The sequence below is a fragment of the Phalangium opilio genome, unplaced genomic scaffold, assembly GCF_054372755.1.
Source record: "Phalangium opilio isolate 3A_F unplaced genomic scaffold, DU_Popi_V2 ptg000003l_1, whole genome shotgun sequence".
NCBI lineage: Eukaryota > Metazoa > Arthropoda > Arachnida > Opiliones > Phalangiidae > Phalangium > Phalangium opilio.
In genome coordinates this window covers 11,426,270-11,453,115 of record NW_028324145.1, presented here as the reverse complement: position 1 = coordinate 11,453,115, position 26,846 = coordinate 11,426,270, and the positions used below count along the sequence as shown (strand labels likewise).

The window sequence follows — 26,846 nt, the reverse complement described above, 5'->3', positions numbered from 1 at the left end:
CGGCTCTCGAGTCCACGAAGTGACATAAGCAATGGACATAAGCCCGAAATCGCACCGATAGGAGTCTTGGGTTAAATCAGGGATTTCCGGCTTTTTCCCGCTTGCCGCCGCGTTAAGCCGTATTTAACTTGTAACGTTGTTTGAGGGGCGCCAGAAAGACAGTGCGACGTGCGTGAGAATAGTGACGAAACGAGAGGATTAGTATTGGTAATTATTAATTAATTTTACACATTATTATTTATTATTATTGTCCATTATGAATTAGTATTGTATTCCTTTTATTAATTTTAAGTCTTTGTATTATCGAGTTATTTGTAAAGGCGAAAAATTGGCCAACACCTAGGCCTAGTTTACCGGGTAGGAGAAATAGAGCTTAGCTTTAGCTATGGCTTCTTTCATTTTTAGGCCTTGGTTTAAAACCGGTTTCTTAAAAAAAAGTGAAAAACGCGGTATGTCAGATAATGGAAACCGTCAAAAAATTAACCTTTTCGTTTTAGGGTTATTTTAAAACAAATTTAAAACCGAAAACAGTTTGAAACGTTTGTAATTTTAAAAATATTTTCAATATCATTATTGCCTCCCTAAATTATCAGACTGATGCAATCTAGAAATTGATTTTCAGGTTAATGTCCCTTGATAATTTTATCCTTGATTAGTTTTGGGCAATTAGCGTACGTATGAAGAAAATGAGGCATCCCAAATAATTTTTTTCACTTTTTCTTATATAATTTGCTTGCAGTTATCAAATTTCGCATTATTATTAAAGTTAAAATGATTGGAATAAAATTTATGGTAGATTTAAATAATGATAGTAAGGTTTGAATTGATAGTTAAGGACATCTGTTTCTGCTTTACTTTCGAGGTTTCTTATAACTAATCCATTTTGCAATCTGTATGAGTGGGATTCCAGAATTACCCCACCCAATCTCATTCTTTAAAAAATGAAAGATATTTTTTTTAGAAAAAAAAGAGTAAAACATAATTGGTATTTAACTTTATACCTTAATTTTTAGATTAATCCCCTCTTAATTGAGATGAAAGTTAATTAACTTGATTAATTATTCAGAAAGGCCACATAGTCCCTTATTTTTTAATGACTGCACAAAAATTAAGGACTATTTAATATAACACATCCTAATTTGCTTATATCTATGGCTTCCTGTTGAGTTAGCATCATTCTTTTTTTCCCCCCATCTTCTGTTTCCTGTGACTTTACTAGAATGCATTGAAACTATATAAAAGTCAAAAAAGGCAATTTAATTTATTTAATTGATCATAAATTAGAGTTATCATTCAGTCTGGTTTTGAAAACAAGTAGAACATGGCCTCCAGTATCGTTAAAATGTGGGTAGAAATAGTTTTGAGTAGGTGTCTAGTTTCTTAGTATAAACTCAAACATGACCCTTTTTTGGTTTGGTTCACTTTCAGAATTATTCCCCATATAGACTAATGGCACCCCATGTTATTTCCCCATAGAGCTTAATACAGTCGAACGCAGAGGGTTGCCATTACTCTATATTATTCATTACATTTTTGAGCCACATCTTGCGATCAGGTTACTTGTGAAGTATTATATAGTCGTAATTATAATAATATTTCTCAGAGTAAAAATGTCAGAGTATGGTTCGGCTCAGTACCCTGCCTGTGTCAATGTCTATTCTACCAGTGGTACCTCTGACAATCTTAGCAGGCATGAGATGTTAGGATGGGTTAACGATTGCCTTCATACTCAATATACTAAAATAGAAGAATTATGCACTGGTATAAATTGTTTTTGAAACAATTAGCGTAGCTTATTCCTGATCAGCGCCACCTACCTATAGCGGCGACTTTGAGAACTACTGTAATCGGCAAGCCAACCACTCCAGATGTCGCTAAAATCTGGTGACGTCATTTTTGGTAAGAGCCCCGAGAGTGCCCGTCAGTGACGTCACCAGATTTTAGCGACATTTGATTGGCTTTCCGATTACAGTAGTTCTCAAAGTCACCGCTATAGATAGGTGGCGCTGATCAGGAATAAGGCTAATTGAAAACAAAGTTAATGGTAGTTTAAAATTAAGGGTTTTTGTGGATTTTAGGGGCAGCCTATTGTCAGTTCATGGACATGATGTTTCCCGGTACCGGTACTTAAAAATTTCTATTTCTTTTTCCCCTTTATTTGAGCTTAATTTCGCGCTACACCATTCTCATTTAATCTTATTGTTAATTAAGGTGTTGTTCCTTTGAAAAAAGTTAAATTTAAGACCAATCTCGAGCACGAGTACATTCAGAATTTTAAATTACTACAAGCTGGATTTAAGAAAGTTGGTGCCGATAAGGTACTTGTACTTATTTAGCTGAATGTTTAAAGGATTAATTAATTGAAATAATTAATGTTTTGGCCCCCATTCGATAGAATGTTCCAATTGATAGATTAATTAAAGGTCGTTTCCAAGATAATTTTGAATTCCTTCAATGGTTTAAAAAATTCTTCGATGCCAACTACGATGGTCGGGAATACAATGCCCTGGACGCTCGAGGTGGAATGTTGGTTGGATCTGGAGCCAATAAAGCCGGTGGAATCCGTAGCTCGCCTTCTGGAATGGCTAAGCCTATTGGAAGAGCAGGTATCATTTCGTGTATGTCCTCGAACAGAACACACTGTCCCGAATTCGTGTAGCCATAGAAATAGTTTAAATTGTGTCGAAAAGGTAAGATAAATGGTTGTACTTGAACACTATAGCGCCTCGACAACAGCCCAAGATCGCGCCCGCTACTAGACAACCCGCTTTTAATAACAGGATGGCATCGGGTGATTCAGGAAGGGCCGAAGAATTGGCTAGAGAAGTATGACTTGCTAGTGGACATTGAAGGATGGTCACGAGACTTGATATGTTTTTGGGTGTCTTGTTAAGGTGTCAGAGCTCAAATTGACGGTGGACGGCTTAGAAAGGGAAAGGGATTTCTATTATGGTAAATTGAGGGACATTGAAGTGCTATGCCAAGAGCACGAACAAGCTGGAGAAAAATTAGGAGTTATTGACAAGATTTTAGAGATCTTGTATGCTACAGAAGTAAGTAAAGAGCGAACCGAGGACATGGTAAACTTATTTATTGTTATAAGCCTATTGGACTCGGTTTTGGGTTAAGAAATGTTTCCGCGTGGTTGCCACAGTTGAGGGAACAGTGGGGGAATTTAAAAATAGGCCAAAATGTGGGGGAATTTAAAAATAGGCCAAAATGGAGGGGAATTTAAAAATAGGCCAAAATGGAAGGGAATTTAAAAATAGGCCAAAATGGAAGGGAATTTAAAAATAGGCCAAAATGTGGGGGAATTTAAAAATAGGCCAAAATGGAAGGGAATTTAAAAATAGGCCAAAATGGAAGGGAATTCAAAAAAAGTAGGCCAAAATGGAAGGGAATTCAAAAAAAAAAGGCCAAAATGAAAGGGAATTCAAAAAAAAATAGGCCAAAATGGAAGGGAATTTAAAAATAGGCCAAACTGTGGTAACCTTGATACAACAAATATCATTTACTCAAGTCTGTACTTGAAATTTGATAACAACTACGCGTTTTTGTCATTGTTGAAGGACGGTTTTGCCGTACCCAACGATTTGCCGGAAGATGGCTCATTACCGCCTGGTGATGAAGAAGAATACTAATTATAAAAAAAAAAAAACCTATTTGGCTTGTTCTTCTTTAAACTTTTCTGACACCCAAATTTTTCACAAAACATTTTTTTGTTTCCATGTTTGATATTAACCAAGAAAAAGAAAAAAAAAATAATAAGAAATTCGCAAAACAAAATGGCTTCAAATATTGTATAATTGATGAAAGTGGGGGAAATAATAGGCAAAAAAAAACGAAAGAATATATATTCCTGCCTTTCCATTCTGTCCCTTTATAAAACACTCACGAAAAAAAAAAAAACAACTAAGAATTTTTTGCCGATAAGGCTTTGAAAAAACGAAAATTAAAAATTTCAATCAATAAACCCTAACTTAGCAGGGGGGAAAATAAATAAATTATAAGACAAAATCCTGTAGGTATAAAAGGGCCTTTTTTATTTTTAATTCTTTTTAATTATTAAACTTGTATTATAATTAGTTTCGAAAAAAAAATATCGTTTTGATTTTTGAAGTTGTTCCAAGATTTTAATTTAAATACCGCCAATATGGCCGCCAATATCCATCGTTTCTTTCGCTGAGGGAAAGGAATTAGGCCTAGGTGAGTTGCAGACATCGTACGTTAGATGGCTCCTAAGTCTTTATACGGAATTAGGGCAAGATGGCGGACATCTTGGGCCTAGGCTTAGCATCGGTAAATATTTTTCCTTCAAAGAGTTTAGATTTGCTAAAAGATACGTTACGTTAGAGTTATTCCGCTAGATTGTTAATAATTAAGGTGGTTGTGTTTATAATAATTAACGATTCTCGATTAAAAAAGCTTTAAAAAAACAAAGACGAACGATTAAACTTTTTAAGTAGAGTTTAGTCTTCCCTTTCCCCATTGCCTTAATTAGCCTTATTCCTGATCAGCGCCACCTAATCATAGCGGCGGCTTTGAGAACTACTGTAATCGGCAAGCCAATCAGATGTCGCTAAAATCAGGTGACGTCACTGACGGGCACTCTCGGGCGTCTCACCAAAAATGACGTCACCAGATTTTATCGACATCTGGTTGGTTTGCCAATTACAGTAGTTCTCAAAGTCGCCGCTATGGTTAGGTGGCGCTGATCAGGAATAAGGCTAATTAGTTTTAATTTTCTAAATTTAAAAGAAATTAACGAGAATTATTTGAAAATAATGTGTATATAATGTTACAAAAACTTAGCTTCGCGTCCGCGATTTGGGGGAAAAGGGATTAGTAACTTTAATTAAGTTTAATTAAATTGATTAGATTTAAGCTGGTAGATTAGTTTAAAATGGAAAACCAAATTTACAATCAAAAATATACATCCGATGATAAAAGCACCATAGTTTAATTTCAGGATGGGAGTTTAAATACATTTAGAGTAGAGGCAGAAACTAAAGTTCCTTTAATGGGGTAGTTCATTGTTATTAAATGGTTTAAAAACAATTAAGGTGTATATTAATGAGTTTTTGGAAAGATGCCATTCCATTTAATTATCTTCAGAAATTAACTCGCCCAGAATATTGTGATCCCAATTTTTGCAATCTTTCCATCTATTTCCTACCTCCCTGTGAAACTACCATTTGTTTACTAATTAACTTTTACAAACAAACAAACAAATTTAATGCCACGCCGCTACTTTTTTGGCCACTCGATTCAAAACAAATGTTTCAGTGATTAAAAAAGATAAAAAAGAAAACGAAATTTATTTAAGGATAAAACATAAAAGACGAAATAAAAATTGCTTAACCACTTACTTATTCGAGAACTGTTATTTCTCGTCTTGTTAACTGCTCTTGGCAGTTGGTCGGTTGCCACGGGGTTCTTTTGATAGTGGGGTCAAGAAATTACGCAAAAAATATCGTCATGAATTTTATTTCAACATTTCACACGTAATTTTGAAGCCATCAAATAAATTTATATTAATTTAACAGTCCAAATCAATTTTGGGTTCTTCTGACACATTTTCAGCGTTAATTGCTGGTATGTCCGAAGTTACTGTTGTATCCGCGGTTGTACTTGAATTAGCGCTGAGTTCTTCAGTTGATTCTTGATCTTGGACGTCATCTTGAAGGCTTTCCATCCCCATACCTACGCTAGCCATCAACAAAGCTCCTAACATGTTGCCCAAGAAGTTGCTAGTCGAGTTATTCTCTAATTGGGCCTCTTCAACAATGGCACGGGGTTCGTTTTTGATTGGACCGAATGTGTCCCTTATTGGTGTGACAGGGACTATTTCGTTGTTTCTACCAGTATCAAACTGTTTAGATTCAACCGAATTCGAAGTTGCGTTGATTGGTAACGCGTTGAACGTAGCGATATGGTAGCGGTCATCGTTAGACGTTGGTTCCGTGGTACTAGCATTTGAAACTCGTGTCTGGACGGCTGTTTGACTTCTGGCGGTCGTAGGTGACGTTACACGTTGTCTTTTGATGGCGTTGTCGCTCGAAGAAAGGTTAGGGTTAGGATTGTTTTTCCTCTTGGATACGCTTCTTGGAACTGGTTCACTGGGTCTTTTAATGGGTGTCTTGTTTACTGATTTTCGCTTCTTGGTAGTCAATCTGTTGCCGGGGACATTCATGACTCCTCTGTTAGGTTTTTTAACGGATGTCGTTTTGGTAATTAACCTTGGCTTCTTGGTTACGTTCGTGAGTTGTGTTTTAGACTTTGAAGAACTCTGTTTCGTATTATTAGGCTGGGATGCTGCCTCGCTAATTATCCTTCGCTTCTTGGGGACGATCGTGACTTGTTTCTTTGACTTCATATTCCTTTTCTCGGGAATTCTTTTGACTAATTTTTGTCTCTTGGGTGTCACCATGGTGGGGAGAGTCGTGACTTGTACATTTGACCTAGCGGCAGTAACTCTTCCTTGTCTTTTTGGCAATGTTTGCTTCTGTAACTTCCGTTTACTCGGATTAATCTTATCCATTTTGTTTAAATGAGGATTCTTTGATAAGCCTAATTCAAAAATCGTTTAAATAAAATGTTTTTGAATCACGCGCGGGGCATGTGACATCGCGTGCGTGACCCCGTGAAATTAATACCGCTCGTGTATTTAACATTAATTAGGCTTAATCACGAGAAACTTTCCCCCTCTAATAAATAAAAAAGATTTTCTTAAATTTTTTGTTTTGTTTTGATGATATAATTTCGAACTCCGAGATATGATTACAATGTAAAAAATTCCTAAGGGAATTCTAACCATTAGCCTACTAATGTGCCCTTCGCCCTAAGGTACCAATTTTTACCTTGACCTTCATTCTAGAGAAAGTCCCGTTGTTTTTTACCGAGCAAAAAAATAAGAATCCGTGGAAGGGGAGGGTAGCGAAGTGGTAGTTTCTTAAGTCAGACGGTCGTCGAACTACCTTACCTCCATTTTCTTTCCCCTTCCTTAAAAAAGTTGTTCCAGGTCAGGGTGACGTTTAAAGAAGCAACTCTCGGAGATTGTTTCCCCCGAGGAACCCAGTAGGAAGTCGGTGGGTTCTACGTTCCCCCTTCCTCGCCAAATACTTCTTCAGAATCGGTCTTGTTTTAGTCAGGCTATTCTAAGAATAAACCAGAGTTACCAGACTGGCGCATCCTTCACCTCTAGGCGATTATTATCACGGCGCGTACCAATCTCCGAGCTATAACGGTACTGGCTCGACGTGGAAGTCAAGCTAGCGACTAATTTTGCGTTAAAAGTTCTGACATTGACATTGAAATTTTAATAATTTGCAACTGGATTAATTGGAAGAATTCGTAAGCTATGAAAAAGTTTTTTTACTTTCTGAAGTTGGTTTTTGGTCGCACGTAAATCTTTATAATATTTATCGAATTGTAATGTCTATAATGTGAATTGGGTTGTTTACCATATCAACTTCAAGTAGACCTAGAGGATGAAATCATTCTACTTGACGACAACCGTCTGTTCATTGGTGTTGGTGGTGGCCTGGGCCTCATCAGGACACACGTTTCAAGACTTTGCGGGTCCTGAGATTAAAGAAGGTCATAGTTCATTCAGCGAAGAATATGGTTCAGCCAGGGACGTCAACGATAAGAGTGGTCCCTTTTCGTCCATAAAGGTTGACCGAAACTTCAATTCTTCATTTTCTTTGAACATCCCGCTTTTCACGGTGACTATTCCGGGACATGGACGGAACTCGCCTGGACCTAACAAGTTTTCCGCCATTAATCTCGGAAACATTGCTCTTTTGGGGATTGTGGTTCTAGGGGCCGTAGCTCTCTTCTATCCAATTGTCATTACTCCTTTCGGTAGAAGTTTCCAGGTACCCTTTTGGTGAAACTGTAGCGTATCTTAGTTGTCTGTTCTGTTTTGGATTCGTACGTCTTTTCCTTACTTTGGTGGTTTGTTATCCGCGACATGTTACCTCCCTAGTCTTATTCTGTTCCAAAATACATTATTTCCATCCTTTTGTTTGTCGATAACCTCGCGATAATGAGGCGGTCTCATTTACGATTGTGGTGGGTGTTCCATTATTATGATTCAGGGCCGTTCCATGAACTACAGAAACGGTAGTAACGGATTCTTCAGCAATGGCTTGATTGGAATATCCGAGTTTGTCATGTCGAAAGTCGAGAATTCGTTGGACGACCTTCCAAGTTTGCCCCGATTGGAACCTCAAGAGTGTATGAAAAGGAGTATATGCGAAGCTAATCATCAACCTAAGAAATATGGACTGATGGGTTTGGCCATTCAATTACTGTTCCCGTGAGTAACAATTATTTTCTACTACTCCCCGGGTTCGGACAGTATATCTCGGTATGGTCTTAGCATCTAACGTTGACCGTGAAGTTTAACCCGTAATTCGGAATCTCGCTTGAGTGATAGCGAACGTTATTACTGACGTGTAGCGCGAAACCTATTAAGGGAAAATCTCGGATTAAAGGCTTCGGTTTCGCCATAGTTTTCACTCAGCGGAAAATTATTCACCATAATTCCGGTGTTTAAATCGAGAGGTCGGATACTTCCCCGAATTTACTCCTACGATAATGGTTTTCGCAGTTGCGTTCTAGTCTAATGTCCATTCCCTTGGTGGTAATATTTTACGAGGCGCGATTTGTTAAATTCTAATGTGTTAAACGGCGCGATACAAAGTGACGTCACGTTAGGAAATATATAAGTTCCGCATTCCAGTTAGAAGACCATATTTCGCTCCGAGCTAGATTCCCTCTAAGCTCCTTATCTTAATATTTCGGCGTTTAATCGTACCGCGGTGTCCTTAATTGTTCCCAAATTGTCCAAACTTCGCTCGGACAAAGTCGGCTATTCAATGGTCCTTTCATTATCTTTCCCTCTGGCTGACGAAGCTGGCTTTTAATTATTTAATTGTGGCTATTTTTAGACCCTACACAGAAACGACCAATCCAAACAGAGTGGTGTCAAAGTATCAGTTAGCGGCGCGATACGGACGTCAAGAATCCGCAAACTGCGCCGGTCAGTACGACGGTTGCATGTTTAATTTCTTGGACTTGGTGCAAAGCGTCATACAGACCGTTTTCCGTTTTGGATAAAACTTACTTTTTTGTTCATGATTTTATATTAAAATCCCTATACGATATGCCAAAAACAAAACCCCACGACCACGAAAAAACTACCTAATTTTTGGTTTTTTTTTCTAATTTAAAAATCAACAGAACCTTATTGTTTTTTTTCTCCCATTGTCATTAATGTATTATTTATGGCATGCTCCGAATGTGCCATGCATTTTTTGTATTCATTTCACTTATTTAAATCTCCCAGTAAAATATGCATTTTGTTTTTATTGACATAATTTATTTTATGATTTGTTTTATTTTGGTTTAAGCCTATTGTTTGGGACTTACGAAGTGGGACGAGTTTTCAATCTGTGACCTGATTTATTGACTTCAATTCTATTTTGGTTTGATTCTATTTTTATGAAAACAAAACGGCAAATATTAGTGGAACCTTGAAATGTTTCTCTCCATTGAACGGTCTAAAAATAACGCCTAGACCCGCCTTCCCTTAATGAACCCTCTAGAATTAATAATTACGAGCAGTTTATCAAAACATTAGGTAGCAAAAATAATTAAAATTTAAAAGTCTCATCTTGATAACGTAACCGTGAACTTTTCATATTTCACGCGATACACGTGCTGATTAAAACGTTAAAAAGGTGTTCTATATCTTTCACCATAAGTTTATCATGCCTTAGTAAGCATGATAAACTTATGCTTTCACGTGTCACGTGATTTTTCTCCGGACACGTGACGTGAAGATCAAGATGAAACTTTGGAAGAAAATGTTTGAAGTAAATAAAGTAACGAGACGACAAATATTTTAGGCAATATTGACAAACATCCGTTAGTTTAACACCGACTAATATTTTGTTGTCTTTAATTAATATTTCTGTCAGGCAATAATAATCTAAAATGTACAATAATTATAAAAGTTCGTTACACAGTTATTAAAATACAAAAGTGATAGATACGACGTGTCAAAAAGGGGGTACTGTTTTGTTTGTTTTGGGGCGGGGGGACGACAAATGTTTTCAACTTAATTATTTATTTTGTTATTAAACACTTCTAAAAATGCCGAGGAAAGCTAATTGCGCGCGCTGCAAAAAAATAATTACTACCCAAAACACTTTTAAAGAAAAATGTTTATATTAAAAACTTTTGCTTCAAACCGCTTTGCTTTTAAACTTAGGAACATTTTTGGCAAATACTTTTATGAAAGTTTAAAATGTGGGTTTGTTTTTTTTGGGTTGGGGGTGGGGGCCGAGTGGGTTTTATAAACGCTGGGATCATTATTACACGACGATGGAGGTAAAATCTTCATATCTATTAATTTGTGTTTCATAAATCGCGGTAGAAAACTCGCGGACTTCAAAGCCCGGTTTTTATTTGTAAATTTTTCTTGAATGGTAAGTTTATAATATGTAAAAGGGGTTTTTCTTTTTTTTTTTCGGGGATATTTTCGGAATATGGCATCCAAGCTTTTGTATATTTAAAACGTCAACAATTTTTTTTTTATCAATCTCTTTGGTGGTGATTTTTTTAACACTAAAAAAAGCGCAATGTTATGTAAGGGGTGAGGAAAAATGGGTTTCAGATTCATTATTTTTTTTGGCAGTTCTTAGCCTTTTAACTGTGTCATATCATCATCATTTAAGTAACCCAAGGAAATCTACTACGATTTTTTTTTCGTTCAATAGTATATATATACCAACATTAATTGGTAAATTTCAACTTTTGTTTTTTGTTTTTTTGAATATATTTTTTTTACATCAATTGTTTTAATATTTAAATATCAATAAATATTCCATTATCTAAAATGTGTTTAAGATGACGAAGAAACATACGAGGAGAACTATTTCTTAATTGATTTTTTTTTCATAGAGCAACAATATTTTCCCCCTCTCATCTGTTTTACTTTTTAAAAACATTTTCAATATTAAGTTTTTCTTTATTTTTTTGTACCAGCCGCTTGTACTTAGTGAGCGTTATGGGAAGCGGGCGACTCTAAAAGCATTAAGTATAAATAAATGGCTTTTAAAGCGAGACTCTGCCCTCCAGCTCTATGTGAAATTTCACTTTCCCGCGTAATGGAAACCGACAATTGTTTTGGAATAATTATAAGTTTGTCTCTGATTTCCAAAGACTCTTTTCTTTACCAAAGGTTACTCGTACTATTTTAAGGCAGTGTCTCGCTTTAAGGTTACCAGTAAAATAGAGCGTGTTCTCTCCTTGAGACAGACATTAATATATCCAGTTTTCCAGTCCAGGAAAAAGTGATTTAATGACGTCACCCACGCGAACAACCAATAGTGTAACCGATACATTAACTGATTTCTCTTTTCCATGGGCAAATTACTTTAAATGCTGACGTCACGCCTGATCTATCTAACAGCGCTCGCGGAAAGTTTCTACTTCACGCGGGAACTTGTCTAAGTTCAACTTGTACGTAGCGTGACGCCATACCTTGAGCGTTCCCATTCAAACCCTCTCCAGTACACGGAGCATACGTCATTTTTCAAAATGTCAGTCAGTTATCAGCCGCCATGTGCGTTGGCGCTTTTTTGTTACGGTTGAACTTAAAAAGAACGAGCTTGGTGGGTGGGGGTTGAAAGGTCAACTAACTGGTTAAGGATCTTCCTTCGATATATTGTGTTGGTGCGATCTTGGGAATAGTCCTTAAGTAATTAAGACATTATTAAAGATGCGTGACGGTGGGCGGTTTTCTTTGAGCCACTCCGTTCGTTCCGTTCTCTTCCGTCTTTTCCACGTTCTCAATCTTCTCCGAGATCTCTTTCTCATCCGCGTCGGCATCGATCATTTCCGGTGGCGGTTCTCCGCCGATTCCGGAATCATCGATGACTATGCCGACCGTCGGTGAGCCGGGTGAGCTGGTGTTCTCCGCTTCGGCCACCGGGGCCCGACTGGGACTCTTGACCAGAGGGACACCCTCGCCGTTGACTAGAATGGGTTCCGGAGCGTAAGCGTGATTCACCGTTTCGTAGATCATGGCGTTGCTTCCCCGATTGGCCATGTCGGTCAGACTAGGGACGTCGCATCTCGCCGCTGATTGCAAACCGGCGTTGGAGTCGAGGTTGATGGCCCGGACCATCTTGAAGATGCGCGGGATGTAGACGATGAGAAGTACTACGGAAGTCGTAGCCACCACACCAAGACAGAGAATCGGTTGCTTCCATTCCGGATCCAGTTTAAAGAACACAGCCACCCATGAGATCCAAACGGCCAAAGAAGCCAAGATGGCCAAGAAGAAGAACAAACCTTTGGGTTCAACAGCGTGTCAGATGCGAATCAATTTGAAAGTATTTTTTAAAAACGTACCTTCATGGTAATTGCGTCGGTTTCTGATGCAAAACGGCGTCAATATCAAAGACAGTAGTAAGAGCAACGCCACGTAACTCAAAGCCAAGGAATAATCCACCGTCGAAACGACGCATCCAACTCCGTCGAACCTTATAGATAGTGGATTGGCTTCGGGTCCAGAAATGAGCCACCATTGCTGCACCCCGAGAGCCAATTGTACAGCCACCATGAAGAAGAAAAGTGACGTTTGAACCAAACCACTGACGTGACCCAATAATCCATCCGGATCCGAAGTAGCTAACATTAAGGATCTGGCCAAAATAGGACTGAAGATGAAAGCGTACGCCAATCCAATTCCGATGGGTCGAATGTTGCAAACGATAGGCGAGGCGCTCAGAGTAAAGGGGACTATGGAACCGTAGGCCAGAATAATGCCGACCAGTAGAAGGAAAGCGAAAGCTTGACTGCCTTCCATGGCATCCCCTCGACAGATTCGGACTCCGATGAAGACAATAATGACGATGGCTAGTAAAGCACCAACCGCGGCCAACGTGACGCAAGCCGCCACCCAAGGTTCAACACGCCAGAACTCGGACAAGGCTGAGCCAGCTTTATCCGGATCGTTGATGCAAGCGCAAGAAGGGCAACGGAACCGAGGGATTTTGAAGTACCCTCCTCCAACATCGTGCAAAATACCCAGATCTTCGGCTTTCATTGTTAATTGGTTGTTGTAGTAAAGACCCACCTGTGGATGCAAAAATGACGTTCAAAATAATTAAATAAAGACACTTTGAAATTGGGCTTCCGGTTCCGAATTACCTCGATAAATCTCATGTTGTTTTGTGGTCCCAGTTGATAAGCCATGATACTAATGTTCAGTTGGTCCGTCAGAAGCTGAGGTACTTGAAATAAGTAATCCGAGAAGCTTTGACAATCATTTGTTTCGTTGTCCGAAGAGGAGCTTCGCGATTCCTGCAAAGCGCAAGAGCTATTCTTTCCCGTTCGATACCTCTCCGTTAACTTGGCGACGTTCTCGGCCACGGCGATCACGTCGTTACTCATAACCGGGGCGCATCCGGGTGGAATAATCTCGTCGGAACCAGGGCCCATTTCCGGAAATCGTTTAGACTTGTCGCGGTAACAGTCGTCGAGGAAAGCTCTAACATCGTCGTCAACTTTGACACTTTCGGGTAAATTGCGTAAATAGTCGTCGAAACCGGGCACTTTACTCTGAGACGATTGAGCGAAATAGATTTTGGGAACGTTTTCCGGATTATCACGATCGGGGTTGACGAGGTGAAAGCCATTGTAAACGGTAGGACCCGCGGCTAACCAATGCAATCCCGACAGATTGGCGTAACGAGTGGACTCGCTTAGAGCGTGCCGAAGTTGATAATCGAAACCCAAGAAAACGATCACTTGAGAGCCCGATTGTTTGATACTAGGATAGATACTGCTGTAGTTTACGTCCCTACAGATTAAAGAATAGATTATTACGAGGGATCTTTCCCTTTAAAAAGAAAGGTACTTTCTCTTATAAAATTCCATCAGTTTTTCAATCGATTCTAAACAAAAACTGTAAAGAAAGATAAGGGATTTACTTTGTAAGGAGAAAAGCTTGAGAAACGCAAATGCCTCCACGCGCGGAAACGTCTAGAAATTGTTTTTGTAGCGGCACGTTCTCGGCTATCAGCGTGATTTGATCCCATTCCAGTCGATTTAACACCGAGACGATCGCCTTTATACGTTCCAATAAAATAGAAACAATAAAATATCGTAAAAAATGGAAGAAAATATTCAATTATATAAAGGAAACTATCTAGTGTCCGTATACTAACCCTAATTTCGGATTCCAATGACGTTAAACGCAATGGTTCGTGAGTTACATTCAGAGAAGTTAAAAGTCCGGAAACGGCCAAGGAATTTGAATTATCCGTAGGACCCACGTAACCTAAGCAACCAACCAACCATTTTTATTTAGTTTTTAAAACTAAATTATAAATGGAAACTGAGAATCGATTGTCCGAGGTAAAATTAACATTATTGTAAAGGATTCTGTAAGCTTATACGTGTCTTAAATTCCTAATACACTGAACTGGAAAACTGTAGAAAATAAGTTATCCGATATTATCCCAAAACTTTGTTATATTTCGAAATACGACAAAATTGCCCAAGCGGCGACATTTCCCAATGCCACAACTGTTTCTCGTTACGTTGTTTACCGAGCAATTTTGCGTGTGTTGTAGGCGGAATGCTATTATCAGTTATACGGAGAATGGATGGAGAAGGGGGCTTGGATTTTAATATCACCTAGCAACGTGTTGGACCCGGTCCTGTTTCCGTGACAACGATCCAAGATGCCCTCTTGACTCAAACTGTAGATGGTCCGCCTCAGAGCGGTCTTCGTATCGGTACAAGCGCTGTAGCCCGAGAACCCTGAAAAGAAAATAGTAAAAGAGAACCATCCAATCAATGTTTTTAAAAGATCAAGACGACGATCGAGTGTGCCTTCAGGGATTTAGAGATCCTACACTGACTGTTCAGAGAGATAAAGAAAAAGATCCCTTCCCCCCGGGGCTCATTTCGTCTACAGTTTCATCCCTTTATTTCTATATAGTTCCTATTACTTCCTCTCTATTAGAAACCGATCTCCATCGCGGAAGTTATCGTATTTCACTCGGGGTTTACGTCATTAATTAGATTTTTTTGCACAATAATAAATCCTTTTTCTGTTTAAAACTCGCTACAACTGCTTGGCAATATAACGTTTTGTTTATTAGGCATATTTTTTTTTCGAGTAAAAACTACCCTAGTTCCATTTAAAATTGCTTTAGGAAGTTTTGCAGAAAAGAGAAAAATGGCGAAACGTCCGAATTTCGCTTAGGAGTAAAATGAAAAATAAAAAATTGGGTCTTTTCTCGGGTTCCGTTCTTCGCGTGAATAATAACGGGGGGTGTTGCTGTGAAAACTCTGTCCGTTTTTCACGAGGGAGAGAGAGAGAGAAAAGCGAAGTTTCGCGTGCCACGCTCCATTAAACCCCCAAGATGAAAAGATCATTTCGAAGAAAGGCGTTTGAAGATCGTGGCACACTTTGAATCGCTAATAATATTCAACATTGTCGAAGTCTGCTCGGTGTAACACGCTCATTCCGGCGGAAATGCTCTAAAGATACATTTCCAAAAGAAGAAGACAACCCTAAAACTTACCGATTGCTAGAGATCCTCCTAGAATGTCCCTTTCGTTCAACCATTCCGAGGCCCAGACCGCGGCCAACATACGTTGGGTTTCGGCCGCATCTATAGATCGCGTGGATAACTCGAGACTTGGCTCGCAATCTGACGCTTTTGAGTGCAAATTGAACAGTCCAATTATACTAGCGTTACCCGTTGAGCTTGCAGATACCACCTGAAATTAATAATTATTTTATTATAAGAATGTTATCGTGGAAAGAAAATTTCTTTTTTAATCGCTCAATTAATTTTCCTCCCTTATTTATTCAACCACCGAGCTCATACTCCCCCGCATTACCAAACTCGCTGTAACGCGGGAAACTGTAACTTTGATTTAGAGCTTAAGGGGGTTTACGCGCCTTTCATAGTTACGCAAAGCTACATTGATTTGTGCCGTGAAAATTGGAGAGGGGTAAATTTGGCGAGTGGACTTCATTTAAGGATTTACGAATACCGGGCTTCGCCTAACCGTTATAGAACTGCTGGGAGAATTGGGAATTGGTCTATATTTGCTTTAGGGCGTAGTTAATAAATAGGACTTAATTAATATTTACCCTTATCAGCCAGCAACCCTTTTTCCCAGTAGACCAAATACTAGTCGTAATTATAATGTATATATTTGGGTAATGTATTAATTTAACCTTTCTGGATAAAGGTGTAAAACATTTTATATAGACCCCTGTAAGAGCTCTTCTCCCTTTAAAACGGAGTGCGGCAGAGTAAACATTTCTACAGGCGCTCGTACAAAATACATGGGCAGAGAAACGCCTGATTGTGGGCTTACTTTCAGTACCTTAATGTGTTAGTATCGTCTGCTTTAGATAGTCACCCGGTATTCTAGATCTTAACTGCGGTCGTTTAAGTTCGCAAATTGAATATATTTTCGAGTTTTAATTAAAAATAGTGTCAAAACTAGAAAATCTACTTCTTCCTGAGGAATTACGGGTATTTTTAAAAACGTAAGTGTCTTTTTAACAATTTTTTCAATCCTAAAATCAAGCTAAGCTGTTTGAAAAAAAAAACGCAAAAACTCCAATCTAATTCAATTAAGCCTCGGTTTCAATTAAGTTTTGTTCTCAAACTAAAAAGAATAAATAAAAACAGAGCTTTAATTTACTTTGCACATTAAAGCTTAGAGAATAATAGAGTCGAAATGAGAAAAAAAGAGTAGGATATCCTTGTAATTTCCCTGGTTGAAGAAACTTTTTTATTGTCTGGTCTAAAGTAAACAGACTCAAACTAGACACACTACCAACCTCGAAAGGGAATCGAAAGACCGTAGAAATGTGATATTTAACCCTAAAATAAAACCCTTTCTCTAACTCGCAACTACGGATATGGAACGGGAAATAAAAAAACGTAAAAGATAGTTTTGTTTCAGTTTGTAGGAAAGTTATATGAAGGGTAGAAAAATGAGAGAGGCGAATGAAACGGAAAACGAAACGTGAGGCGAAAAATGAGAGAAAATCATCGATTTCTGCTTCTCTCTCTCTTTTTTCCAGCTTCTTTGGGAACATTTCGTAGTAGGGATGCTTACAGTTGGGAGGATGAAGAGGAAGGGGTTGAGATAAAAGAGATGTTGCGCTTCTTCTCATCAATAAGGAGAAGGAGTAGAGTCTTAGAGAGAAAGGAAACTTGTTTTTCTATACGAACATCATTCCCCCGTAAGACGATTGAAAGTCAACTCAAAAACCTAGTAGCTAAAGCAAACAGATCCAGCGCATTGACCTTCCTATATTCAGCATGCCCCCTCCCCCTCATCCCGCGCTCGCGCAGGTTTTTTACATTTTTCCCAGTTTCCTTTTTATACCACTCATATCGGTAACGGCGAGCGAGTATTAAGGGTGATTTTTAAGTGCTAATATTAGTAATATGCTTTTGAAACTAGTAGAGTAAAACTCGAAAAGGTGTGAACCACCATTATAAATTAATCTCGTTAATTGACTTAACTTGTAAGCGCTTATATCGAATATAGATTTGTTTGGGGAATCAATATCATATGTATCTAGTGATTGTATAAAGTGTCCGACCCCTGGCCTCCTCGTAAATTCGTAAATAGGTCTAATAGGTCTAGTTGTTGCACTTCGCCATAAAGTAAACTTTATCACTGGGCCACCCAACCCATTTTTAGCCTCTTTCCCTCGAAACATTGATCCGTTTAAAACATAGAAGGGTTGAAGGGAGGAAGATGGGTTGTTACTCGCTCCCAGAGAAGAGAAGAGAAGAGAGAATTTTTTTTCCTCTCTCTCTCTTTCTCTCTTTGGAGTTTCGTATCCATCGTTGGTACGTACCTCTTTATGTTGTTGGGTAAAGCGGCACGTTTCCATGGCGACGCTCGGACTCCATCCTGGGAAGAGGCCCGAGATGAGAAGGAAGAGGAGATTAATACGGTGGAGGATGCCCGATCGATATCCGTCCCGCACCGACGCCATCCTGACCAGCACCGGCCGCCCCGGGACTACGTAGATACGCCCTTTTTCTTTGCCCCTCTCTCTCACTCTCTCTCGCGTTTACGATCGAGGTCTATTTCCGCTTTTTTTGGCCAAACCGACCGATATAATTTCTTTTTTCTTCCAAAGATTAACCGAGAATTTCCAAGCGTGTAGAAATAGAAGGAATAGAAATTGGCCCCTTATCCGTAATTCCGCATTCTCTCTCGCTAAAGCGATTATCAAACTTTGGCGCTAGCGACTAAGGTGGAAACGGGATTCAAACGGGATGACAAAAATGACGATGAGATGATGCGAAAATCTCCGCTTCTCTTTTCTTCTTCGATTTTCTTCCATAAATTAAATGACATTTTCTTCTTTCTCGCTCCTTCTTCGCTCATTCTCTTTCTCTCCCGCAATTTTCTTACTCTGCAAAAAAAATTTACTCGGAATTAGATTCGTTCGAATTCAATTATAATTTTGTTTTTCGAGTTTGAGAGAAAAATTGCGCGTCTGTGACTAAAACTTAGAAAAGTTTGACTATCCCCCCTCCTTCCCGTAAAGTAGTTTTGGTTTTTAGTAGCTACTAAAATTAAGTTATGAACCATTTTATATAACCAAGTTATATAAAGAAATTATTTGAATTTCCGTTCGTAATATCAGTGATTCCGGAAGTATATTACTCGAAGTAAAATAAGATAGTCGATCTATTCTATAAAAATTTACACAGAAATTATCGACGATCCATTGCATTCGGGAAGCTATTTCAAATCAGATCCAAAACCCTTTATAATCTCTTTATTTTATCTTGTAGATTGTTGTTTATTGCTAAAACCATTTTGTCAAATAATGAAAGTAAAATTTAAAATCCAAAAAGCGCAATTCTTTCCTCCATAAACATTAAAATCGTTCCGGTACATAAGTTCAAAATATGTTCTTAAAACCCTTTCACGTTTACTCTAAACGATACGTAAGGAAACCAGTCGGTTCCCAGACACTTTTCAGTCCCCCGAATATTTTTTTAAATTGTTCCATTGGTTAAATATTAATTTCCAATTAGAGATTCTTATCCTTTCAAATCATAACCATAACGTAGTGTACTTTACCCCCAACAGGGGGGTGGAGAACGGGGTGGAATGACGTAGTCAATAAGTTACCAAGCGCATCGTGACGGTCGGGAAAGTTCTCGCTCGACCAAGCGTGATCAAATATATACACGCGCAACTTCAGTAGAGAATGAAACCTAGCATGCCAACCTTCGATACAATTCGAAAGAATTTCAATATGTTATAGGCCTACACGGTATAACACGCTCTTACGATGAAAAGGGTCTATCCCCTCTCTTTTTATCTCGTGGGAGAGAGAACTAGATAGTAAACCACGAAGGTGCATATATATTCGACTCCTTACTCTACTCTCTGACGCCAGTTGCGGATGGATTAATTAGATTGGGAATCGTCGTGGTGGAATCTGGGGACGGGGGAATTCAAATCGACGAGCTAATAAACACCAGCAGATTTCCCACAGAGGTTCCCTCCACTTTTTATATTCGAGAGATTAAGATTTCTAAACTTTTTTATCTCTCCTTTAGTTAGCTTGAGTAATTTGTCTTTGAGATGTAGAGGGGGGGACTGCTTAAGTCATGAAAAGAAATCAGATTGAATAAGCGGAAGTAGTTTAACACGAAGATACAAATCACCCAAGCACGTGTTTCAATTTTCTTCCTGTAATTCCACGTGACTTTTATTTCCATCTTAAATTAATTAAAGTTTTGCTTAAAACTTATTATAACTTCGAGTTACGAACTTCGTGAATTATCAATTGTTTATATATAAAAAAAAATAAACATAAATAAGTCGATTTTGATAATAAACAGATTATGGGTTTTATTTTTATCTATGGTTTGCCCAAAATAGCTTCACAAACTCGATCCCGCGCTCTCTGAATTTTAAATCAGAAGTATATTTCATTATTGATTAAACCGAATGGAAAGAGAAACTTTCTTTTCGGAGTTCATCTCATTCGTAGCGTTCTTTGAAAAGCGCTTGTATTACGTTGATCGCGTCCGTTTCCTGAGCGTTGCAATCTAACACTGCCACGAACCCGATGGTAAAACTAAGTGACATCCTTAAAATATACGGAATTTTCTATTGAAAAACTTCCTCTTTACTGGAAAATTTCTATCCTTTCTCAGTTTGAAAATCAGTATAAATTCCGAGTCTTTCTTCTCATTTTATTTGTTGTTCGTAATTTAGAGCCAATGAAGCTTAAACCGGGAATAGGAGATACGGGACGGAGGTGATAACGAAAGTACTATTTTCCGCCTTTGCATACACTGCTTCTATTTGGGACTCGGGAGATACGAACTTTAGATCGAAAATTGATTTCGGGTCGTGAGAGGTCGGAGGAACGAAGAGGCTACGTCCCTATCTAACCAGAAGCAAATTAAAATTAAGTTATCAGTACTAAGTAATTTGCTTCTCTATTAGCTTCAATTGTTAATAAATGAGGCGATTTTCTTGATAATTTCTTATCAGTAATTTACTGTTTAAGGATATGAAATTTTCTTGTTAATTTACTTCCGGTATAACGGTAAATAAGGAAGCGGGAGTAGCAGACTCGGAAAAGCTAGGCAACTCCTTTCCTCGGCTCGGCGTGGTCGTTTTACGGAAGCCCAAAGAGCAGCCATACTAAAAATTATGGATTGGCAAGGCAAGGTAGCCTGCCTTTCCCTCATACCTTATAGTTTTCAACGCAAAACTGTACCAGTGTGAAAGGCTGCATCCCGGGATTTTGCAATGGGACTCGTTTTGCCTCGCGTTTACCTTGGACACACGGTACTAACTTAACCTGAAAAATAATATGTTAGTTTGGGAAATGTGTGGAGAAAGCAATTTTACGCTTATGATAGGTGACAAGCGTCTCCAACAACCGACACAAAAAGAAGAGTAAAAGGGTGGATGGACACTCGGGGCCATTTGTTATTGAAGGAATCACTCCGCCAGTACTTATTATAATTGATGAACTCCTCAGTAACAAACCAAGCTCATTTTTAAGCCTAACGCCCTGTGCTTTTGTTGTTATCCTATAGTGTATACTGTTTGGTTTTTGTGTACGCGAATATGAATGAACACACAGCGTACGTCTGTTGACAAAAATATAGAGAAATATGGTTATTGGTGAATGCACTTCAGATATTGTATTTTGAAGAAATTATGCTTCACTGATATGTATGTACATACGCCTGTCTGCATTTATAATTAGTAAATAAATAGTTAGGCTAGTAATTAGACTAATTAGGTTTCAGTGACTGTGTTTCCAAGGTCATATTTACGGAGTAGCTAACCTTAAGAAAAAATATTGACCCCACCTTCAATTATATGTTTTCTAAAAAAGATTATTTGGTACATTTTTAAAAATTTAATGTTTTACTGGAATCAAATTTGATTTTCCCTTTTCATGCATACACCCGTTAACGAGATTAGTAACTAAGTTTCAAAAATGTTATTATATAGTCTAGACAAACAGATACAGAATAGCGTACTGTATATACAATGAATGAGGTTTTTAGCTTCGCTTATATTCTTAAGGCTTTTGTTACTTACAATCTTCCTTAAAATTAAGTGGCGGGAATAACATTAGAGAGAAACAACGCGTTGAAAACAAAGAACACACATACACAAGGGCCAAGCAACTAGCGGCAAGGCGTCCGAATCGATTTTTGGGGCTAATGTACACAAAAATGGAAAACGCCAAGAAATTGCCAGGCAGCTCGAGAAGAAGAAACATTAAGGCGCTCTGAAAGCACGCGCCAAATTATGTAGCGCGAGTTGTTTTTGCTAAGCCTATTTTTATAATATAAAAAGAAAAAAAGAAACTTCATAAATAAAATTAGCAAAGGCCTAAGGCTAATAAAGACCCCTGGTGAAATCTGGTGTCACGGGGATCAAGAATAGGGAGTTTGGTTGGCGAAATCTCTCACTCCATTATGTAAAAGAGATTTTGAAAGCTAGGGGTCCCACCAACCACAAATTCCGGGAGCGAGCGAGCTTTCAACACTTGAGGGGGTCAATGTTACTCGAACCTGTTAAAAGGGAGATACGAGGGTCTATATAGCCTTTAAAATAGTGTCTAAGGTAACACTGATATTGATATATGTATGTATGAACTTTGATGATCAGAGATGGATATATAAGAAAAGATTTGACAATGGAAAACAATTTTCTTTGTCGGCAACGATGTGTTGAAGTGTATTATCACTTTATCGGAAGCTGTTTTTGGATTCTGGATGGTGGTTTATAAAGGAGTGTGGGGGTTCAACGCGAGTTGTCAGTGCGTACAAAGATTAGTGCTATAGCTTCTTTCAAAGGGATTTGAATGACTGTCAAGCTTGTCCCCAAAAGAATATGAAATCTTTCTTTGATAGTGAATTTACAATTTTACATAATGCGATGCACTAAACTTTATAAGTGATGAATTTTATAAATGGTATGAACTTGATAATCTTGGAATGCTATTGAAGTAACTCTATCAAGGGGTCGGAAACTGTAGTAATTTTATGGTTTCCAATAAATGAAAGTGATGTTTTGTTGGCTTATAATGTTTTTGAGTGATGTCCAACCCCGTTAGACTTTACTCTCTTCATCGTATCCTCCTGGTGGGATGATACGCTTTCATAAACGTTCTCAGCCATTATTATGGATCAGATTTTTCAAGATTAATGACTGGGTGGCTGTATTCTTCATATCCTTTTTTCTCTCTCTCGTGGTAAAGAAGAGAGATATCAAAAGCGACCGAGAAAAAGGGAGGACCGCGATATTTGGCAAAGGCACAAAGCTATTTACACATCTCTTGGAAAAAAGCTAGGCTTTCTTCATTGCGTATTGCGTACGGAAGTTAATTAAACCCAAAACTATCAAATTTCCTATGAAAAGTGTCATTATGATTTGGTTGATATTTGGAAAGGAGAGTGTTTTGGATAACTTTTTCTTGTTAACTTCGGAATTAATCTACTTTACGGGCCTCTTAGTCAAGAGATGATCGCCGCGATTGCGTAGGAAAGCCCGTAAAAACTACTTGATTTCGTAATTAGAGACGCTTTTTTATTTTTTCTTTTTTTTAATTTGTGGCCCAAGAAAACTCTTTATTACGCTTGGAAGGGCGCATGGCTGAAGTCAGTGTCACTTTAGAGTTAGGTCAAAGGGTATGACACCCATATTTTTTTCATTATTTTACTGACAGGTAAGATTGTCTCGGAGAATACTGGTAATTATTCCTGGCGAACAATTCCCGTTAAATATTTTATTATGACGGTTTCCTTTTTACGAGCGATGAGCTATTTTTCATAATAACAATAAAAATGGTCCGGGGAATAAAAGAGGGGAAATGGGCCATTGAACGGAATGTAAAACAGACAATATTCTCCCTCGGCAAACATCCCCAAACCGGCAAATTTTACAAGGAAAATATTTCTATTCAATCGACCTCGAAATGTGTTTTAAATCAAGCAACTTTTTTTACGCTAATTATGTTAAATTATTTACTAGCATTGGAATTAATTTAATCTAGTCATGAATATTGAATAGAAATTACGTGGTATTAGGACCTATTTTAAAATGAGGATTTTGATTTCAATATTTATAAGAAGTTTGAATAAATTCACAGTTGAACCCGGCGTGTTTTGAGTCGGTCGGCTGCCCAACGAGACACGCGTCGGAATTTTAGAAAAGTTTTTTTTTTAGTAATTAGATAAATCGAGCGAACAAACATTGTTTGACATTTTTGTTTCACCGCCCCGAGCTAATCCCGGCGAACAATGGGAGTGCGAACAAGTCACCTATAAAGTCTAGGGACGCCATTATAAGTACGCACGCAATCGAGAAACTTAAGATATTTGCATAATGTTTATTGAACGCCAACTTTTCTTTAATCGATATTAACCAAGTAAAGTTTCCTTTATTAACTATAAAAAGTTAACTAATAGGGTTCAAGAGTAGTTCAAATGTTACCTAAAATTGTTCTCTCAAAATCGTAAGATCCCCAAAAACTCAATCCGCAGCCCCGCCCCCGTTCATGTCCGCCCAAGTTTGAAATAATTCCTTCGCCTTAATTCTTGGTTTAATTAAAAAGGTTAAGCTTAACGAGAGAGAGAGAGACACTGAGAGTTGAAAGGTCAAACGCGACAAACAGTAATGAAAAAGTTAATAATTACTTACGTTTAAGCGGTTCGGTGCTGGGTAGTCAAGGGGAGTCGAACTGAACCGCCATTTTAACCCCACTCGAAATGCAACCACCAACGCGCCACCATCCACTTTCCTCCGACCAGTGTTGAATATTATCGTCCAAATGCACTCGGATCCCGATTCGATTGAAAAAAACGGATAACGGATAAGGGGAGTCCGTAGGTACTTTTTGGAAAATTGTCTCTAAAAGCAGCCGGGAGACACGTCAAACAAATAAAAGACTTTAATTTAAGCCAGTTACGTGTTCCAGCTGTATCTATACTCCGAGCCGAAGCTCCGGGCTCGCTTTGGCGTTAGCGGGCAAACGAAAACGACGCCAAAAAATTTTGCTAGAAATATTGTATGTACGTATATATACTAGTCAGCTTCTAGAGAACTGGTGGTAGGTTGCGCGAGCTGAAGCGGCTCGGCGCAGCTCTGCAAACCGATTCTGCTCGTTGCAGAAACGTCCTGGTTATCAACATTAGCAGCCCGGCTAGGGTTCTACGATCCGTGGCTCGCTCTGGCTGCCAACGGGAACACCGATGAAAACGGAGGAGGGACGTGAGACGCGACCATGGAACACAGAAGAGAAGAGAAGAGAAGATTTTTCGGGGAACAGAACGGAACCGAGCGGAGAGAAGGAGTTTTGGGAAGGAGGACCTATTTTACGGCCAGCTATACGGAAAAAGGTCCTTGATTACGATACGGAGGAAATGTCGGAAATGGTTTATAGCTCGACTTGGATATATGGCTTTAATACTATATCGACAACCGCTGCTGGCCATACAGCCGACGCGTGGCGTCATCGAAGCTGTTGGTATACATTGTGTTGTATATTCTATAATACACCCATAGAGATCCCCAGGGTTTTGAAATTATTCTTATAAGCGCATGTGATCATGTTGCGTATATGAAGCGATTGTCAATTTGTACAAGTTAAAATAGATACGCGATCTAACAATAGGGAGCTAACAACTGGCTAGGGGGAAGAGATAGTCTGACGTCACGCAGCCCCTCTCTGGTTGGCATTTTTGCGAGTAGAATACTGTTTCCAACCGTTAGGGGGGATGAAACTCCAGTAAGAGATAGAAGGGTGTGACGTTTCAGGATCAGAACTGTTAGCTCCCTATAAAGACCCGAAATTTCAGTAAACCTTGCCCATGAAAAGCCACTAACGTTGGTCATTCCGTCCATTTAACCGCACGTGTTCATGCCCAAACTGACAAATTAAATCACTCATGCAGTTATCATAAACTTTCCATAATATTTAAACATTAACCATAGCTGATATGAAAGGGGGGTGTCAGGCTTCGGGGGGGGGGGGTTGAGACGGGCGTCCCCAAAAATTTTGATATCGATTTGACTCGGCGTGGTGGGTTTGGTTCCACTCGAAAAATAGAATGATGCACTCGCTGCTGCCCGTAATTCGAGTGTTATTAATATATAGGAAGTCCGTGCGCCCATGCGGCTTATTATATTAGCCCTATCTAACAATTGGGGGAAAGTTAAAAAGAGGAGGGGAAAGGACATACAGACAGACAGAGACTGACTACTCGCACCTGGATGGAATAATGGCCAAGAAGACTGGCTCGATGGGCGCCTCAATGAACTTACAAGGATGCTCTCGCTGAATATAAAAGACTGCGTACGGTATTATATACTGGGAACCATATAACCCTCCTTTCCCGCCCCGATTGGAACTCTGATTTGAGTTTGTTGCGAATGCGAAAGCTATCTGGATCTCTAATCAAATGGAAAGCCACGATTCGGAGTTATAGCTGGGCCTCCGAAGTCATCCTCGCGTGTCGAAAGGGGAAAAATGATTTAAATTAAAATTTGTTTCAACGTTTTAAGATATTTTAAGTTTATTGCGGCGGGATTTTTTTAGTTTGATTTGTGTTATTCTTTTCCCTATCAATTGTTAAAGTACGTGAAATTTCAAAATACAAAAACAAAGGCTTAAAAGGAATATTATTAATGTAGTCATAGTCTCAAAGCACGTGATATTGCAACTTTTTACAGCGCGTGAAATTTTATAAATTCAAAACTAGGCTTAACAAATTTTTCAAAAATTCATTCTTTACTTTTCAACTAATTAATATTAGTTAACGATTGAGTATCTTGAAAGGGGTTTTCACCTGCTTTGACCTTAAATTTAATATTCAGGGTCAGAATTTGTAAGGTTTCAATTTATTCCTATAGATATTACGCGTAGATACGTTCAATATATCTCGAAGGAACAGAGATTAAAATGGAGGAAACAGATTGGACCAACTCCTCCCACACTGTTCCGTTCTCAAAATTTTGGGCGTCCAAGGCCTGATTCCCCCGAGGAGGAGATTTATCGATTATTTCTGGGATAATGTGGCCCCCTCAAACTTTGAACGAAGGATAATTTCAGGGTGTGGAGATAGTCTGGGTCTGGGTGATACCTTATAAACTTCAAAGGGAGTCTTCAGTTTTAGTTTTTGAAAATCAGAATATGTCAGATACTGACGCCTTAAGCCCCAGTTCCTACATTTTGTGTTGTAAGTTTATTTCGGTTGAGGTTT

At 38.6% G+C, this 26,846-nt stretch overlaps 4 protein-coding genes and 1 long non-coding RNA gene across 7 annotated transcripts in view; 2 read left to right on the top strand and 3 right to left on the bottom strand.

Moving 5' to 3' along the window:
• Positions 1-56: 56 nt before the first annotated feature.
• On the top strand, positions 57-5,368 carry Eb1 (microtubule-associated protein RP/EB family member 1). Of its 2 annotated transcripts, none has more exons than XM_089840882.1 (8): positions 57-207; positions 1,604-1,761; positions 2,079-2,123; positions 2,212-2,318; positions 2,396-2,606; positions 2,723-2,826; positions 2,895-3,053; positions 3,570-5,368. In XM_089840882.1, the coding sequence occupies exons 2-8, from the start codon at positions 1,611-1,613 to the stop codon at positions 3,639-3,641; spliced, it is 849 nt and encodes a 282-aa protein (XP_089697008.1). In that variant the 5' UTR covers positions 57-207; positions 1,604-1,610; the 3' UTR covers positions 3,642-5,368. The 2 variants fall into 2 exon arrangements, with proteins under 2 accessions (XP_089697008.1, XP_089697007.1); XM_089840881.1 differs by having other exon boundaries at positions 2,396-2,618.
• Positions 3,668-7,003, bottom strand: LOC149717842 (uncharacterized). The gene is made up of 2 exons (XM_089840877.1): positions 6,983-7,003; positions 3,668-6,505 (listed from the first exon to the last, which is right to left on the bottom strand). Exons 1-2 carry the CDS (start codon positions 6,986-6,988, stop codon positions 5,540-5,542), a joined length of 972 nt encoding a protein of 323 aa, XP_089697003.1. The 5' UTR covers positions 6,989-7,003; the 3' UTR covers positions 3,668-5,539.
• The window catches only part of LOC149717836 (uncharacterized), an 83,194-nt gene continuing 60,015 nt past the window's right edge, over positions 3,668-26,846 (bottom strand). The window contains exon 2 of the long non-coding RNA XR_016367912.1: positions 3,668-4,727. This is a non-coding gene — a long non-coding RNA (uncharacterized LOC149717836). The remainder of the gene's footprint in view (positions 4,728-26,846) is intronic.
• LOC149717841 (uncharacterized) lies at positions 7,491-9,390 on the top strand. 2 transcript variants are annotated; one of them, XM_089840887.1, is made up of 3 exons: positions 7,491-7,676; positions 8,103-8,323; positions 8,958-9,390. In XM_089840887.1, exons 1-3 carry the CDS (start codon positions 7,491-7,493, stop codon positions 9,124-9,126), a joined length of 576 nt encoding a protein of 191 aa, XP_089697013.1. In that variant the 3' UTR covers positions 9,127-9,390. The 2 variants fall into 2 exon arrangements, with proteins under 2 accessions (XP_089697013.1, XP_089697012.1); XM_089840886.1 differs by having other exon boundaries at positions 7,491-7,727.
• On the bottom strand, positions 9,910-25,018 carry LOC149717840 (metabotropic glutamate receptor 5-like). The gene is made up of 9 exons (XM_089840839.1): positions 24,286-25,018; positions 17,933-18,499; positions 15,618-15,816; positions 14,722-14,847; positions 14,250-14,362; positions 14,013-14,149; positions 13,231-13,882; positions 12,430-13,156; positions 9,910-12,369 (listed from the first exon to the last, which is right to left on the bottom strand). Exons 2-9 carry the CDS (start codon positions 18,071-18,073, stop codon positions 11,789-11,791), a joined length of 2,676 nt encoding a protein of 891 aa, XP_089696965.1. The 5' UTR covers positions 18,074-18,499; positions 24,286-25,018; the 3' UTR covers positions 9,910-11,788.

Excerpts from the sequence above, each read along its gene's own strand:
- LOC149717841 (XM_089840886.1), top strand. The coding sequence starts at position 7,491 with ATGAAATCATTCTACTTGACGACAACCGTCTGTTCATTGGTGTTGGTG. Across the intron at positions 7,728-8,102 it reads TGAACATCCCGCTTTTCACG|GGCCGTTCCATGAACTACAG; the intron begins GTGACTATTCCG and ends ATTATGATTCAG. Across the intron at positions 8,324-8,957 it reads GCCATTCAATTACTGTTCCC|ACCCTACACAGAAACGACCA; the intron begins GTGAGTAACAAT and ends GGCTATTTTTAG.
- Eb1 (XM_089840881.1), top strand. The coding sequence starts at position 1,611 with ATGTCAGAGTATGGTTCGGCTCAGTACCCTGCCTGTGTCAATGTCTAT. Across the intron at positions 1,762-2,078 it reads AATAGAAGAATTATGCACTG|GGGCAGCCTATTGTCAGTTC; the intron begins GTATAAATTGTT and ends TGTGGATTTTAG. Across the intron at positions 2,319-2,395 it reads AGAAAGTTGGTGCCGATAAG|AATGTTCCAATTGATAGATT; the intron begins GTACTTGTACTT and ends CCCATTCGATAG.
- LOC149717840 (XM_089840839.1), bottom strand. The coding sequence starts at position 18,073 with ATGGCGTCGGTGCGGGACGGATATCGATCGGGCATCCTCCACCGTATT. Across the intron at positions 14,848-15,617 it reads AGGAGGATCTCTAGCAATCG|GGTTCTCGGGCTACAGCGCT; the intron begins GTAAGTTTTAGG and ends TTTTCTTTTCAG. Across the intron at positions 14,363-14,721 it reads CGGGTCCAACACGTTGCTAG|GTTACGTGGGTCCTACGGAT; the intron begins GTGATATTAAAA and ends TTGGTTGCTTAG.